We start from the raw sequence: 17,355 nt of genomic DNA, 5'->3' as shown, positions 1-17,355 counted from the left end.
AGTTCCAGTAGAGAAGTTTTTAGTGTTTTTGTCTGACGCAGCGCCGTATATGGTTAAAGTAGGCCAAAACTTAAAAATATTTTATCCCAATATGGTACATGTCACTTGTCTTTTACACGGGATAAACAGAGTTGCAGAAACTATTAGAACAGCATATCCCTTGGTGAACAAATTAATTTCAAATGTAAAGAAAGTGTTTTTGAAAGCACCTCTAAGAGTGCAGATCTATAGAGAGAAATTGCCAGGAGTTAGTTTACCTCCAGAGCCCGTAATTACTCGATGGGGAACATGGATTAAGGCCGCGATATTCTACGCAGACCATTTTGAAGCCATTAAAGACATAGTTTTAAATTTAGAAGACAATTCGCAGTGTGTAGTGCAAAGTCAAGCATTATTCAAAAATGTAAATTTAGCTAAGGAACTTGTTTTTATTAAGGTTAATTTTAGTTTTGTACCAGATATAATAACTTCGTTAGAAAGTAGGAATATAAGTTTAAGAGAATCAATTAATATTGTTGAAACTTTTTCCGACAAATGCAAAAAAGTTCCCGGTGATGTAGGAAATCTAGTAAGAAGGAAACTCGAAGTTATTGTGGGAAAGAATGAAGGCTTTAAGTATTTAATGGAAGTCAAAAATATTTTTGATAGTAAACCATCCAACGAAGTAATACCTTGCCCTTATAACTTACTACCCAAATTAAAATATTGCCAGATCACATCGGTAGATGTTGAAAGAACTTTTTCTTTGTACAAACATATTTTTACAGACAGAAGGCAAACATTTTTATTGGAAAATTTTGAAAAATATATCGTTATAAATGCATTTTATACTATTTCAGGTTGAACATTTTATCTATTATGTTTTTCTTTTAATTTTACTTAAAATAAATAATTTTTGTAAGAGTCGGCGTTTCTTTATTTCCATTTTTCCATGTTATATTCAAGGCAAGGCATATTTTGACAAATAAATGCATATTGTTGCATATTTCAGAGAAAAACGATGCATATATATGCGCATATTTTAACTGATTTGACGTGCATGTATTCCGCCCTTTAGTTATCAGTCACGAAAATTGAATCATTCCAAATATTTCGAATTTTCACCAGCAAGAACGGTGACAATATTTTTAACAGTACGGCGATGTTTCGCATTGTATTACCTATGTCATGTCTAAATTTAATTAGTGCATCTCTCGGTTTCGATAATTCAATACCTATGTATATTTTCAGCCACGAAAATTGAATCATTCCAAATATTTCGAATTTTCACTACCAATCGTCCAATCCAAAATCACCAAATTTTCATGAATATTGAAAGACGTTTTCGAGAATGTTTTTCAGTTTCAAATTAACAGAAGAAGAAATTTTAGAAATAGTGAAAGAGATCCTGACAACCAGTGTCAGATTGTACCTCTTGATCTCGTCGCTCGTCTTCAATTGTCGCAGATTATTTGACAAAATAGAGTTAGAGAGAATAGAGAAATAAAAACTTCCACAAGAAAATTCACGGAAGAATCGTATTTAATGAATCATGGGATAATAAACCTCCATAACCATCATGGTTATACAGATAAAAATATTAACGTGTGGATTAGTTTTATCAGTAACTTTCTATTTGGTCCTATTAGATTACCAAATCGTTTCGATGGCGACAGCTATTTTGATTTTCTGCAAAATACTCTGACGGAGTTGTTTGGCGATCTACCAATTAATCCACGTAAGCACATGTATTTTATGTACGACGGAGTGAAAGAGCACCTCAGTCGCAATGCAAGAGGACATTTAAATTAATAGTACCCAGGCAGATGGATAGGCAGGGGATATTATGCTTCAGTTCACTGGCCACCACGTTCACCTGACTTAAATCCCTATGATTTTTTTATTTGGAGGACCTTATTGGAAGAGCGGAACTAAATCAATGGCTCCAATGCATTGGAAAGTATTCGAATGAGATCAGTTGCGTTGGGCGACGCGCACAGATCAAATCCAACAGTTAAAATCTTGGAACACATGCCAGCTTCGGAAACTCGGTCGCTACGTAGCGTTAGAGAGAGGGTTTAGGATATTACGATTTTTTGCCGACCTTTCGAATATTCGAAAGACGCTTGAAAAGGCGGCAACGGCTAAACGAATTAGGCGATGGGACTATCACGACGCTCCCGATGCCTTTCAAAATTACAATTACGTTCGGATACCTTCAAAGGCGCGGTAATATCTGGGATATTTCACGCTTTTACATAATTTATGCTCTAATGAAATCTGAATAATGAAATTCTGGCGGGAGAGACTGAACGTTTATCCGATTAGATGCTCAGCGCGGCGAAATGGCTCGCCGGGTGCACACCGGCTTCAGCAACAGTGCGACTGGCTCTGAAATGCCCCCCTAATCGCTCTATCAATCTTCACGTGTAGATACTTTTCAGCGAGTCCGCTGCGTTCACTGTTGATTGTTCATTGGAAATCCCGTTGCCGTTTTCAGTCTCATTAGCGCGTAAAGGGGGTTGCCCGGATCCGATATGGTTCGGTTCCAGTTGGTCATTTATAAAATCGAGAACTCTCGGCAAGGCTTGCTTAAAAAATACTGGTTTATGGTTGTTATATGTATAAGAGTGTTTCGTTAAGAGTCGGGTAAATAGATCTTCTTAAAGCTAGATGGATGGGGTCAAAATGCAACTGAACATGCTTTAATCAAATGATAGTTTTTTTGGATCCACAGGGTGTGAAAGTCTAAAGCAGGGATGCACAGACTTATAGGGAACAGGGGCCACTCGGGAAAAATATAAGCCAAGGACGGGCCACTACAAACAATATTTATTAACACAAAATTTTTTATTTTTAAATAGTATGAAATACAATGATAAAAATAAAATAACCTTCAAAAATGTTTGTTGTAATAATTATGTAATCATTACAATGTAATATTTCATGTTTTATTATTTTGATGCATGACATTGCATTGAACTAACAAGTTTTTTTATATTTGGCTCCACATTACTTGTAGCCACACGTATAATTGCTTCCAAATTTTCATTTGCCAGACGGTTTCGGTTTTTCGTTTTGTTAAGTTTCATCACTGAAAACGTTTGTTCACAAATATACGTCGATCCAAATAAGCTTGCGCATTTCAATGCATTTATTCGCAACTCTTTATAAGCGTTTTTATCAACGCAACGGTAGAAGTTGAGTAAATTACCTTCATTAAATTTGTTTCTTAAATTATCATCATTTTGCATGTCTATTAATTCCAGCTGCATTAATTCCGGCGCATTTTCGGGTGAAATGTTGAAAGGATTGCTGAAAATGTCCAATAGCGGTTTAACTTTTTTGAAGTCTACAAAACGATTTTCAAAAGCTTGTATCAAAATATCAATTTTTTCAACATGAGCGAAATTGACGTCAGTTTTATTGAACTTCTCCATAATTTTTTTGTAGTTCGGAAAATGGCCGTAATTGGCTGAATTGATTTGTGTCCTGAAAAGACTCAATTTGCATTGAAAGGACGAAACATGAGAGTATAGCTGCGAAATCAATTGATCTTTGCCTTGGAGTCGCGTATTTAAGACATTCAAGTGATTTGTGATGTCTACAAGAAACGCTAAGTCACACAGCCAATCAGGGTTGTCGAGTTCGGGGACGTCGTTTTTCTTTTCCGCCAGAAATAGTTGGATTTCTTCAATCAAGTTAAGAAATCGCTGTAGTGTCAACCCACGACTTAGCCACCTTACTTCAGTGTAAAACAGGAGATCACCATATTCGCTTTCAATATCCTCGAGAAATTGTTTGAATTGTCGGTGATTGAGACCTCGTGATTTTATAAAGTTTACGGTAGGTACTACAACTTTCATAACATTTTCAAATCCCAATAATTTTGAACAGAGGGCCTCTTGATGTATAATACAATGAAACTGCATTAATTCCTTGGTATTTATGTTTTTAGTTTGTAAATATGTTTTTAACAGAGTTACTATCCCAGATGTACTTCCAACCATTGAAGGTGCTCCGTCAGTTGTAATTCCAGATATTTTCGTTAAATCCAAATCCATTATAGAACATTTTTCTAGAAGAGCTTTGAGCATGTCACTTCCCCTGGTTTGACTTGTCAAAGAACTCATACCAATCAGTTCTTCACTCACTTCAAAATTTTGCGTTACACCTCGTAAAAATATTAATAGTTGAGCAGTTGAACTTATATCTGTAGATTCGTCGAGCGCTATAGAAAAATACTCAAAACTTCTCGATTTCGTAGCTAATTGCTCTTCTATATTATCTGCTAATGCGGTAATTCTTCTTTGAACAGTCATCCGATTTAACTGAATTTTTTCAAACTTCTTTACATTTTCCGGACAAATTTTTTTTGCGGCGATATCCAAACATTGCTTAACAAACTCACCATCTTTAAAAGGCCGACAAGTTTTCGCTATTATTCGAGATATTTCAAAGCTAACTTCAGTGGCTGTTTCAGCATCTTGAATTGGTTTTGTAAACATAGATTGCTGGCCTATTAGTTCCCGTTGTAAAGTGGAAATTCTTTGCGTTCGATTTTCGCCAGTTAATTTGGTAAAAGTTGGATGCTGGGTTTCATAGTGCCTTTTCACATTATATTCCTTCGGAATAGAAACACTACTCTTGCATATTAAACAGACAATTTTGTTATGCGATGAAATAAAAAAGTATTTTTCGGTCCAAATATCATGAAACTGTCGATTTTCATCTTCAACCTTACGACTACGTTTCTTACTGGGGCCTGGTTTATCCATATCAAAATTAATATTATATGTTACAGTCGGTAAAAGCCAAGTTCGAACGACGAAATATTTACTCGTCACAGATTACAGTTCTCAAACAGTATAACGTTCGCTTATCCGTAGTCAAAACTTAACTGCCCCGGTAGCCGGCGATGCGTCGTATTTATACGAGTTACCAAACATCGAGAACCATCCACTTTGTTCGGGGATCGACGTGTTTCGCGAATCTGTAATCTAGTTGATGCGACAGATTTCTAGTCTCGTAATAATATGCTTGGACCGGAGCGCGGCGAGTAGAATACTTTTAAAATTTGTTGGCGGGCCGCATAAACATCGACAGCGGGCCGCGGTATGTGCATCCCTGGTCTAAAGTATGTTGTCTATGAAATTCTATCTATAATGGGGACAGTATTTAATTGCTTGAAATAAAATTTATTAGAGCCTATTAATTATTTATTTGGATTTGGAGACATAAAGATTTGTTTGATGTTAATAAGGCATTTGCTTGAATGTAAGCACTAAAAATTAAATTCTAAAAAATAATTCAAACAGCTAAAACGAATTAAAATACTTGCTGTGTAGGTAGGTAGGGTGTGCAATTTAACACTCCCGCTGCCAATATCTTCGAAATTAAGAAATTTATTTTAGTTCCGGAAAATCGGGTAATTTTAATTGCCAGTGTTGCGAGAAACAACTACTCCGAGGGTTATATGCCCCTACCGGCATTGAATTATACTCGCAACACCTAGTGCAACAGCTAGGATCGTTCGTCAGTTTAACCCACCAGGCATAGACCGGTTTCGGTTTATAAGTCCTCATCAGTGTGTCATAGGTGAGACAACCGACGAACGATCCAGGTGTTTTGCGTCGTATCATCACGACAAGGAAATACATTGTACGCGGGAGCGCAAATGACTCCATCTGTCGTGCTGACTCCCAACTGTGCCATTCAAATGGCTACAGTAGGAAGCGACTTGCTATATTGCAGGTACTTATTGCGCGACTGCCACCCACAGAGAAGACAATGTTTTAATTGCCAGTGTTACGAGAAACAACTACTCCGAGGGCTATATGCCCCTACCGGCATTGAATTATACTCGCAACACCTAGGCGTCTATTATTTTATTTAAATCACACTGGGACAAATTATTCTTTTAAAATATTGTTATAATGACTTTATTCACACCACATACTAATTAACAAACAATAAATTATAAAAAAAAACGATGAACGAAACGAAAAAATGATTTATGGTTCCAACAAGATGCAGCCTGTAATGTTGAACTAACGAGGAGACTAACATTGTGTATTTATGCTGAAGTCGTAAATTTGAACATTTACTATAATCTTTGTTTTCACTTACGTCAGATCTCCGTTATTATTTTAAATACTTCCTGTTACTTTTTCCGTAGTTGATAATTTGTTTTATTTCAGTAGGTCTGTAATATAAAAGATTAATTTAGTTCAGATTCACTGTCAATATCATCAACTGTGTTAATAATAAATATCTCTGTTATTATTCGCAATATGAATGTTCACCAGTTTTAACATAACTCAGAATAAGATATCTTCAGTACTGTATTTAGATGAGCTAAAATATTATTAACTATTCCAGCAGCGTAATTGTAACTTGCGGCGAAAATATCCAAAGCAGACGAAAACTTCTAACCAACATAAACTAAAAATTTAAAAACATAAATCGACTGACAGCCCTTGCTAACAGTCTTCGGTGTCCCTTTAATCTATTTTTGTTACGTTACAATGATGTTCCGAGTGTATTTGCTGGCACTGATACGCCAGTGTTCCATTGCGCTGTCACAGCACAGGAAATTGCATACGGAGCGACGCGCGTTTTGGAGTGGAATATGAAGATAGCGAAATTGGGACAGATTAGAGGAAATTTGTACCGAGCCTAGCACTTGAGGGGGGGCGCGGGCGTTTTCGCCGCTCCTCCGTCCTTCACTCGATTGCTTTATCGAGGAGGGCTGTGTAAACACCAGCGAAATTAAATGGGTGAGTCGTATTTTCGGCGGAGAGTGAGAAAAACTACGTAAGTCTTAAAAAGTGGGAAGATATGTTTTTGCTCAACTTTAAACTCATGAGTTTTAAGCTAATTCATATTAATAAAAAAAATTCATCGAATGAAGTAATACAGGGTGTTCCATTTTTACACGTACGAACTTTAACAGTCGATAGAGGACTTAATTTTGCACAAATAAGTTCTTGTGAACATACATACGTAAATTACTTTCTAACCGAGATATAGGGAGTCGAATGTAATTGTTTTTTATTTTTTATTTTTCGTGATAACTAAAAAACTGCAAGTACTAACGAAACGAAATTGGGTATGTCTTGTGGCGAAATAATGTCTTTAAAAATTACTATTATTTTTATTTTTTTATTTATTTATAAAGGCTAGTGTTACATATACATAAAAGTGTTTACACGCGTCCAAAAAAAAAAGAAAGTGGTAAAAAACAATACACATACCTAATGATAGCAATCAACTAACTGTTATACAAATCTACATAAACAACAAATAATTAAAATAAATAGGATAAACGACATACTAAGATTAATGATAACATTCATATTCGAACTACATTACTGTCAATAAAATCTTCAAAACTATAAAAGGCATTTTTTATTAAGCATTTTTTTATCCTTGATTTAAAATTATTTTCATTAAGAATTTGAACTTGGTGAGGTATTATGTTAAAAAATTTGATGGCCCAATAATAAGTCTTAGAAATTTATTACATTACATTTATTACCACTTTCGGGTATTATAAGAGTGAGTCTCACTTCTGATTTCAAAGTTATTTATGTGTTTTTTGACATAAATAAGACATTGAAGTATATATGCACAGGGTACAGTTGGTATGTTCAATTTAGAAAACTGCTCTCTACAGTCAGTCATCTCTAAAACCAAGGTCAGATGTGATTCTAATAATTTTTCTTTGAAGAGTAAAAACTTTTTTCATAGAGGGAGCATGACCCCATACTAAAATAGCATATGTTATGATGGAATGGACTAAAAATCATAGTTTCGGTCTTCGAAGTATTCAAACTGAGTTGATTACTAGTAAACCAGTTTTCTACCGATGCATGTTGGTCATAAGTTGATGTCATTAACTGTTCAAAATTTAAGTTGGTTCTAGTTATATTGGTATCATCAGCAAAGAGTATACTTTTAGTATCATAAGGTAAACAATTAGGAAAATCATTAATATATATATCAAAAACAGTAACGGACACAATATGGAACCTTGTGGAACTCCATGTTTAATATTTTTTATGGATGATTTCACATTATTATATACAACATACTGTAATCTATTACTCAAATATGATCTTAATAAACCGAATAGTCGGATAGTCAGAGCCCCTTTTTTAAATACCACTGATTAAGGAAGTAAATAATCTCGTTTGATGAGAATTTAGGATTTTTTTTTAAATCTATTTTTATTAGCTTAATACTCTAGTATTCTAGTAAAATCATTAAATTCACTGTTACATTTTGAACTTCCCTGGCTATTTCTGGAGGCGCCCAACCATGAACAACGCGATATTTTATTTTTCTGTTTTTCTTTGCGAGGCGTACCTACATTATATTTTCTTTCATATGTTTTTCCATGGCGCATTAGAGACGGTATTTTTTGGTACAGTATTTGCGGGATAAAACCTTTCACGGCAGCTAGTTTTTTGTTAAAATACCATTATTTTTAATTCTTTGTCAGCCAGACGTGGCACTTACAATAATGGATTTCGTTGGTTTATCGAACTATTATTTATGATGTTGCCTGCTCCCCACACATGCGTTAAAGCTTCGAAAAGCTTTTTGCGCCGTCATTTGACAACAACAAGCAGTCAATTTTTATGTCTGCGATACAGACGCAGTCAGCGATCACATTTATTTATATTCTCTAAGTACGTTCGGTTCTTATGTAAAAAACGTATTCTGACGATTTTTGGAAAGAATTTACGAATTTACAAATATTTTCTTAAAAAAAATTGTACTAAATTTATTTGCTTATATACAGTTCAAATGGCAACACACTTGCTAAAAAGGCATTTATTGTACGCTTAAGAAAAATATCAATATACAGGGTACCTCAAACTGTATAGGCCATTACCTGATAATAAAACTTCTTAAAATAAGTTAAAAAAGTTGTTATAAACGAGGAACATGCTTTGTTTCCGCGATACCGGAGGCTCAAATTAAAAATCTAGATTTTTTTTAAATGCTGGGTTTTTCCTAAATACCCACAAAAAATCTAGACTTATTTTGCAGCTGAAATTAAGGTAACTTGGTTAAATAAACATGGGCTCTTATGTTAGAATCGTTGTTTTCGAAGTACAAAAACCAAAAATAAATGAATTTAACATTTTTAATTTTTAAACCGCTCGAGACATTTTTAATAAAATTGATATGTATTTTTTTCTAGTGAAGTTTTTTGTATAGTAGTAAAAGTAAAATACAAATTTGCAACTTCGTAGGTAACCAGTGGCGGAGCTATGACAATGAAAGATAAGTTAGTAAAACAAATTGCTTTGCATGGCTTAGTCACGTGTTATTTTAAAGCCACCATATATTTTTTTTATCATTGTGGACGAAACGCCGAACATTCTATTGGTTTAAAAAAAATAACATTTTTGCATTACGTTGCTAATTGTAAACAAAACTAATTTATGTTCTAAAATAATTATTTTTGCTTTTTAAAAAATATGTATACATAAAAAAATAAATAAAAATACAAATCTGATTCATATGAAATTGAATGAATTTTTTAAATATCGTTTCAAGTTTTTACAAACAAACAATTTATTTATTATTTTTTAAAGCAGTATGTGGATTTAATTTGTGAATCTCAGTGTGAATGACCTCTGACATTGACCTAGTTTAGCTGAAGTACATTACTGTCACTACATAAAATAGACAAGGTCGCATTTAGGAAAGTTAAAATAGAAGTAATATTAACAAGTTATGAAATTCTGAACAAAATACGGTGTGTTACTGTTTCCTATTCAACCACTTGAGCAACCAATCGGTGCTAGACATTAAATTAATCCAAAGTGAACAAAACAGCAACAATATTAAATAGTGAATATAATTTAAATTTCATCATAATCCGATCCTGTTTCGAATGCTTACGAATAGCAGCAGAGTTCTGCTGTTCATTTAAAATTCCCTATTGCCGTCTCTGAAAAGCCGCCACTGCCAGTTGTCTTCGCACCTGGTATGATATGACTGGATGGTAAACGGATGAAAAACAAACCCCGCTTCATTTTGTTACATTTTTACTATAGTTTGTAAGTGTCTTTGTGTTGTGTAAGTCTAAAGTTAATTATTTCAATGATTAATGACGGTATAGTATATTTTTGTGTTTTCATTTCAAGTTTTTGTGTGATAATATGAAAAAGCGTGTATACAAATCAAGAAATAGTTGATATGGTTAAAGCCTACTTTCTGTCGGGAGAAAACGATGCTGTTGCAAGAAGACTATATCAAATGGAGTATCCCGACGAACAAGAATCGATTAATAAAAATATGTAAGGTTGATTCAACATTTAACGGGTTATGGGAGCTTTGAATGCCAATACGCTAATGTTAGACGAAGACAAAGTTGATTAATGAGAAACTTAGAACCGGAAATTTTAAACGACATAGAAGAGAATCCTGGTACCAGTACTCAAAGGTTAGCAACAAGCTTTCAAGTATGTAATATGTTGTAAAAATCAGATGAGTAAACAGATTATTTACTTATTTTTCTGTATTTCATTTATCATTATTTATTTATTATTGATTGAGTTTCTGTTGGATCACTTGTTAGGTACTGTTTCATAGTTTGTCTTATTTAAAAGTATTAAATTTTCGTTTATGTGGGATGATATGACAAATCCAGTGGCGAGGTATGAAAATTATTAGCAAAAAGTTTAAAAAATAACAAATTAATTAAAAATAAACTTATGATACGTTTGTCTAAAGGTCAAAGATACACTGTAAAAAAAATCACTCAAATTTCACTCAATTTCACTCAATAATGTATCAATTTCAGTCCACACCCGATTGAGGGAATTTTTCACTCTATTAGTACAACTGACTAAAACTGTTGTATCAGAAATAAGTGAGTTTTACTCAAATCCGAGTTATTGCTAACTATCAATTGAGTGACTGTTGACTCTATTCTGAGTATATAAAAACCAATTTAGAGTTAACTTTTTCTCTAATATGATTTAAATTTAACTATTATTGAGTAATTTTTTACTCAGATTTAGTTTTTAATTAACTAGATATTGAGCGCAAAAATAAATCACTCATAAATTAATAAACGAAATATATTGAAATTAATACCTACATTTGAGTGAAAGTACTCAGTTTTAGTTTAAATATACAGAATCACAAATGAGTAAAATGATCAAAATGCCTAATATTGAGTGAAAATGTACTCAATAATTTCACTCAATGGATTCAATCCGAATCTTTATTGTTTTCACTCATACCGATTTATTCTTTGTATAAATATGACCTCCATTCAAAGTTCCACCCTGTAGGTGCTGTGCGTCTAGTCAAATCAAGAAATTTGATCTCTAATAGGTCTAAAAACTTATATCGATTTGAAAAAAAAAACGTTCTTTGTATTATTATGTACCTGCAATGCTTGAGCTACAAAAAAAAACCTTTTTGCTTTTTTCGCTGTTGAACAGATTATACGCTTCACGTATCACAGGTGCATTTAATTAAAAGAGTTTCTACCCATTAATTCTCAGATACAGCAACCTTAATTGCCGGAGAGGCTGCAATACCCCCAGCTCAGGCCTGGGTCTGACGTATTCCGTCCGTCTTGGTCAAATGAAACCGAAATCAAGCCGAACGGGACGCTTCTGTTGTAACAGTTAAGATAATTTGTACCTTCTTGATGGGGCGTTTAGACAAAGCAACTGCTCCCCATTCGGGTTTCATTGGGAGTGTAATGGGATGACTGCGATTTGAATGTTACGAGAATGGTTATCGCTGTTATCGGCGACTATCTAGACAATATATACTAAGAGGGCCATTTAAGGGTCATGCCACACAAAAGGCGGTTGAAAAGGGGGGCGACTGATAAAGGGAGAGAAGAAAAATATTCGTTCCTTAGTGATCAGGAATATCTTTGGTGTTTTTTTGGAAGATAGCACGATATAAATTTCTGGCGGGAAGTAAAAGTAAAGGATAAAAAGGTACAAAACAAATTTAGATGTGATAAAAAACATATTTAATGCGGTAAAATACATGAGAGTGAAATTTTACTTTAATGTGAATAATGTAGTTAAATAATATCATTTTAAACTCTCTCTTTCCTTTCAACTAACGTGAATATTTTCAATATATTTCGTTTAATTATTTTCAAACGGAATAAGGATCTACCATTATCATGATTCAGTCATAATCTTAAGGGGAGATCGAGAAAAATGAGTAGAATATGAATACGCGATTAAAAAAAAATTAAAATGCATATTTAAACTTAAAAAATATTTTAAAATCATTATTTAAATCCCTTTTTGGACCGCTCTTGAACGTTGACCTACAAAGGTTTATCGAGAGTGAATCTTGACCTACCGTCACATTCGGTCATTAACCTAGCTTTTACTGTGTTTTTAATAATGAACGACCAAAACAGACCTTTGTTTAAAACGAAGAAAACTAAATATAAATTCGGCACATACATAAACAAACAGTGAAGATACACATCAAGATCATATGAAACCAGACAGGAAGAGAAAAAGGTAAATTGCAGACATTTTATAGTGTAACAGAGAGTAGTGTCTCCCTGTAGTCCAGCCCTCTTGTTTTTAAAACCTGAACATAGTTGTGAGAAGGACCATAATAAAATTTGGTGAATATAAACAGAGGTAAAAAAAACTATATACTATACGGATTGAGAATTTCTGGGAATTTTAGTATATTTCTTGTCAATAGTTATAAGTAATTAAGAGTTTCGGCGTAGGTTACGTAGGTAATTATAAAATTTTTAATTATGTTAAAAACAGGAATCAATTTGATTTAATCTGAACTTAATTATTCTTTTTAATTTAGAATTGACGAAATTAAAGTTAATTGAAATAATTTTGAATTTAGAAAAAATCAGTCATTCTTCTAAAGAACGCCCCCTGTAGGTAAAGAGGTCTTTTGCATACAGGACCAATAGTACCTTCAACTTTTTTACTGTTGAATTTGTTTTTCATTTTCCAAATTAGTAAATTCTTTTAACTACCCAGAGTTTTAATATTTGAGAATAATTGTCTTGGCCGAAAGAAGTCTAAGTTTTAAACACAGCTGAGCAGTTGAAGGTAAGTAATTGTTCCTGTTGACAATCTGAGTTATCTGAGTATTACACATACATTATCTTATATAATATACTTAGGTACATAACAAATAATTACATAACAATATATAAGAATAATAATAGTTTTCGAATGTCAGGTTATTACAATTTAGTATTTTTAATATTATTAACGTTTCCACTATGTTTTATAATAATTGAATATGAGTGTTTCGTATTATGTTCAATTAACTATTTAGTTTGTAGTACGTATACCTTATTGTGTGACTTATTGCTTTTCAAAGAGTAGTATGGTACCTACCTATTTAAAATACCAGTACAGCTAAAACAACACTCATCCGTCCATAGCACTTTGTTAATAAAACGATGATACACTTCACTTTGATTTTGAAACCAATTGCAAAATTTGACGACTGGGGAAATCAGCTGTTTCGCTTCAACATTCCAACGTTCTGTGGTGCGCCGGCGCGTTCCCAGTCAGCAAATTGGATGCAAAGTAGGACGCCGAATTAACGGGAGTTAAGAGGTAATTTGCTTAATTTTTAAAAAGTCGAGAAAATTATTTTTTTTCGATTCTCGGTATTTATTCGGCCTTCCGAGTACTTGGTTAAAATTAATGACATTATGATTTAATCACCCTGTATTAACACATAATTTTCCACTAACTTTTTTTTATTTTATTTGCTATATGTATTTACAGGATTTGGACTTTATTTGTCTGCTCTAGTAAATTTCTTTTTAATAAACATATAAGAGTATTATTATTAACTCACACGATTTTTACTATATTTCAAAGGTATTAACCTAATTTAAACAAATTCCAGCAGACAAGACTGCTAACTGCTGATATTATTGGAAACAAAAAAAATATTTCGAACAAAAAGTTATCAGGTTTCGAGGGGATCAAATTATGGTGACCTTGAATTTGACATTGAAGTCAATTATCAAGGTAATTTTAAGGTCAACCTTGATTTTTTTAATGGAAACCCATATTTTTTTTACTGCAGACTCGTATTTTACGGGAAAAAATACGTAACCTTTGTATGAAACATTCTTTTGAAAATGTTTCGTTCTCTCGCTAGAGTGCGCTATACTTTTACTGTTTCATTTCAATTCTCAGGCTAATATCTCAAGAAATAAGCAGGATGGTGGAATATTTTCAACAATCAGGTTTCGGGGGGATCAAATTACCGTGAACTTAACTCAAATTAACCTTAAAGTCAATTATCAAGGTATCAGCCTTGGTTTTTTATATGGAAACCCATATTTTTAATTTCATACTCAATGTTTTTCAACTCAACATAAAAAAATTTATCCTACGTGACTGTTTTTTTGACAAATCATTGGCAACTGCAAATTACCTTATGTTTAAAATAACGAAAAATGGGAACAAATGTTGTGACGTGCTCATACTCTATCTTAGCAAGAAATAAGCTGAACCGAACAGTAGAGTGGGTTTATTTTTATAAAAGTTATGCACATTTTGCTGTCAGAAATAAATTATGGAAATAGTACAACGCGAGTTGTTCACGTTTGACAAGCTACAAAGTTCATATTTTACTCTACTTCTTGATTTGCGCTTTTGTTTTATTTCCTGCGGTTGTGCTATGTTCTATTTATAAGTGATGCAGATATTTCCCTTAGTTGCTTTGCAATAGTTGGAAGATTTGTAGCAATCAAATGGGTACAAACGGCTGTCGAAAAATAATTTTTTAGCACCAACAATCTTTTTTTGTTTTATTACGAACGATTCTTTCGAAATATTTGATCAAGCTTACCTCACTGGGTGGGGTAGGGTAAACGAAAAGCAGTTCTCCACTGGGACCCCGCAGTCGCAGGTTCCTGGAGCAAACGGGAGTTTTTATGGTTTTCCAACTTCCCTCGAAGAACAGCGTGCTAAACAGTGAAAATAATATTAATTTTATAATTTCAGCGGTATATTTTGGTTGCTACATTAAGTAATTAATAAAATATTTGTAAGTATTTGACTAAAATATGTAAGAACTAGTTCAAAGTAAAACAAAATTTCATGATGCATCACTACACATTAAAGAGTGCTTCAAAACACGTCAAAATCCATCGAAATAGCTTTAAAATCCTTCAAAAATATGTCAAAGCATTTCTAAACGTCATCAAGGAACATTGAATTGCATCAAAACGTTTTATGAATACGATAATCGTCAAAGTAGTTTTAGAATTAATAAAAATTCTTAAAAAATACTGTTAAATAAATGTAAAATACACCGAAACAAACTCAAAATATCTCTAAAACTCCCAAGCAACTTCAAAATACTTGGAAATACTTCGAAAACCTATAAAATCATCTAAACCTAGATACTCTCGAAAAGCAGGGCCGTCTTAAGCGCCCGGCCATTTTTTGGAGGGCGGCCAAATACAGCTCGTGGTAATGTACGTGTTAAAGTCAACTGCCGCGCCCCAGGCGGCCAATGCCAGTGCTTAGTGCTAAGACGCACATAATGTGCATCTTAGCTCTCAGTTCTTATCTCACTCTCAGTGTCTCTGTCTCGCTCACACTGAATAGACGTTTATTACACTGTTTATTGCGCATAAAGTGAATGTCATAGAGAAATACTCTCCCGCTTTGAATTTTTTGATAAGTACCTACCTATTACAGGTTTTGAGTAAAAAAATTAGGTTCAGGACCATACACGCATATAGCTTCTTTTCAATCTCATTTGATTTTGCACATCCCATAATTTTCTACTGGATGACAAACAAATCAAAGAGGCAAGAACATTCCTAATAAGCGTTCAAAAGTTTTTTTTATCGAAAAAATGTACTTAAAAAAGAATCTAATAAAAAATGTGCACATCCCATAATTTCCTACTGGATGACAAACAAATCAGAGGCAAGAACATTCCTAATAAGCGTTCAAAAGTTTTTTTATCAAAAAAATGTACTTAAAAAAGAATCTAATAAAAAATGTGCAGGGGGTAGTTAATTTCAACGTCTTATAATAGGACGAGGACAATAAAAAAATACTCGTCTAGAAGAAGCTTTATCATCCTAGATATCATGACAAATTTCACTTTCTAAATTTCAAACTGTTTGGAAATAAATAAATAAAACTACATATTTCACCCCCTTTTAAGGGGTCGTAACTCTTCTAAGAGGGCTTAAATCAAAAAATTGTATATGAAGGACCCCTATTAAAAGTGTTTAAACAATTGACCCTCAAGTTTTTTGCACATTATTCGGGATCACCCTGTACATATATCTAGGTTTTATACACATTGAAATTTAGCCAAATGATTTATAATTATTGCAAAAATATATTTGTAATTTAAACTTCAACCTACAAATAAAATTTTATGTTTTGCTTCAATTCTAAATTTATTTATACTACAACCAGTACAATCACAAACAAAATATAAAATATCTCCTTATCTCCTAAGAGAACAAATTTGGAGGTAAAACAGTAAAAAAGTTATTTTATTGGTATTGACCTGAACATCACTCAAATTTTTTCGTGAATGAATAGAAATCCTTTATTTATGGTCAACATCTGACATACACGTGTGGCGTCTGGTATCTTTGCCTTTTCTCAAAAAATAAGGTATAAACTAATAAATAAGACATGACAGGATCCATTGTGCCTACATGCATTGTACGAGTAGCTTTGACAATACCTACAGAATAAACAGACCATTTTTTATAGTTTTAGGCCTGTAAATTATATAAATTTTAAGTAAATCTTGAGATTTATTAAATGATTATGCGTCTCTCTTGGCTCAGTAGTTTTATCTTGGGTAGTTTTATATTTTGGATTTGTAGGTGTTAGAACTGTGTTTTATTTTAGATTTGATGGTGGAGTTGATGGTTGGGGGTGTGGTGCGTTTAAGACAATTAGCCCAGGGCGGCGGATACCTTAGAGACGGCCCTGCCGAAAAGTTATAGATCTCATAACCCGACGTCAACTGTCATTGACCACGTGATCAAAGGTCATCAACTCCAATACCTCTGGAGTCAAAAGTCATATTTCGAGGTCGTATTCAAGTAATTTGAAGTTATTAGAAGTCTCTAATGCATTATTTTAATATATTTATCCATTTTCGACATGATTCTATTTGAATGTATTTCGCAGCGAATTTGAAGAATTTCTGAAGCTATTTTGACGCATTTTATTATATTTGAAAGCCTGTTTGATCATTGTAATTCTTTCTGACGCCTATTTGTTACACTTCGCGATATTTTATATATTTTTTAATACCTTATGAAGGATTCAAATAATTCTGTCTATGGTCTGGTCTATGTATTTTAAAGGA

General features: G+C 33.1%; 1 protein-coding gene across 1 annotated transcript in view; it reads right to left on the bottom strand.

The window, feature by feature from the left end:
* Positions 1-17,355, bottom strand: part of LOC108907793 — a 140,277-nt gene that overhangs the window by 32,444 nt on the left and 90,478 nt on the right. Inside the window, exon 11 of the mRNA XM_023454480.1 lies at positions 14,848-14,965. Within this exon, the coding sequence (XP_023310248.1) occupies positions 14,848-14,965 (118 nt within the window). The remainder of the gene's footprint in view (positions 1-14,847; positions 14,966-17,355) is intronic.

This window comes from Anoplophora glabripennis, unplaced genomic scaffold, assembly GCF_000390285.2.
Source record: "Anoplophora glabripennis isolate ALB-LARVAE unplaced genomic scaffold, Agla_2.0 scaffold100, whole genome shotgun sequence".
Taxonomy (NCBI): Eukaryota; Metazoa; Arthropoda; class Insecta; order Coleoptera; family Cerambycidae; genus Anoplophora; species Anoplophora glabripennis.
This window is presented reverse-complemented; position numbering and strand designations above follow the sequence as displayed.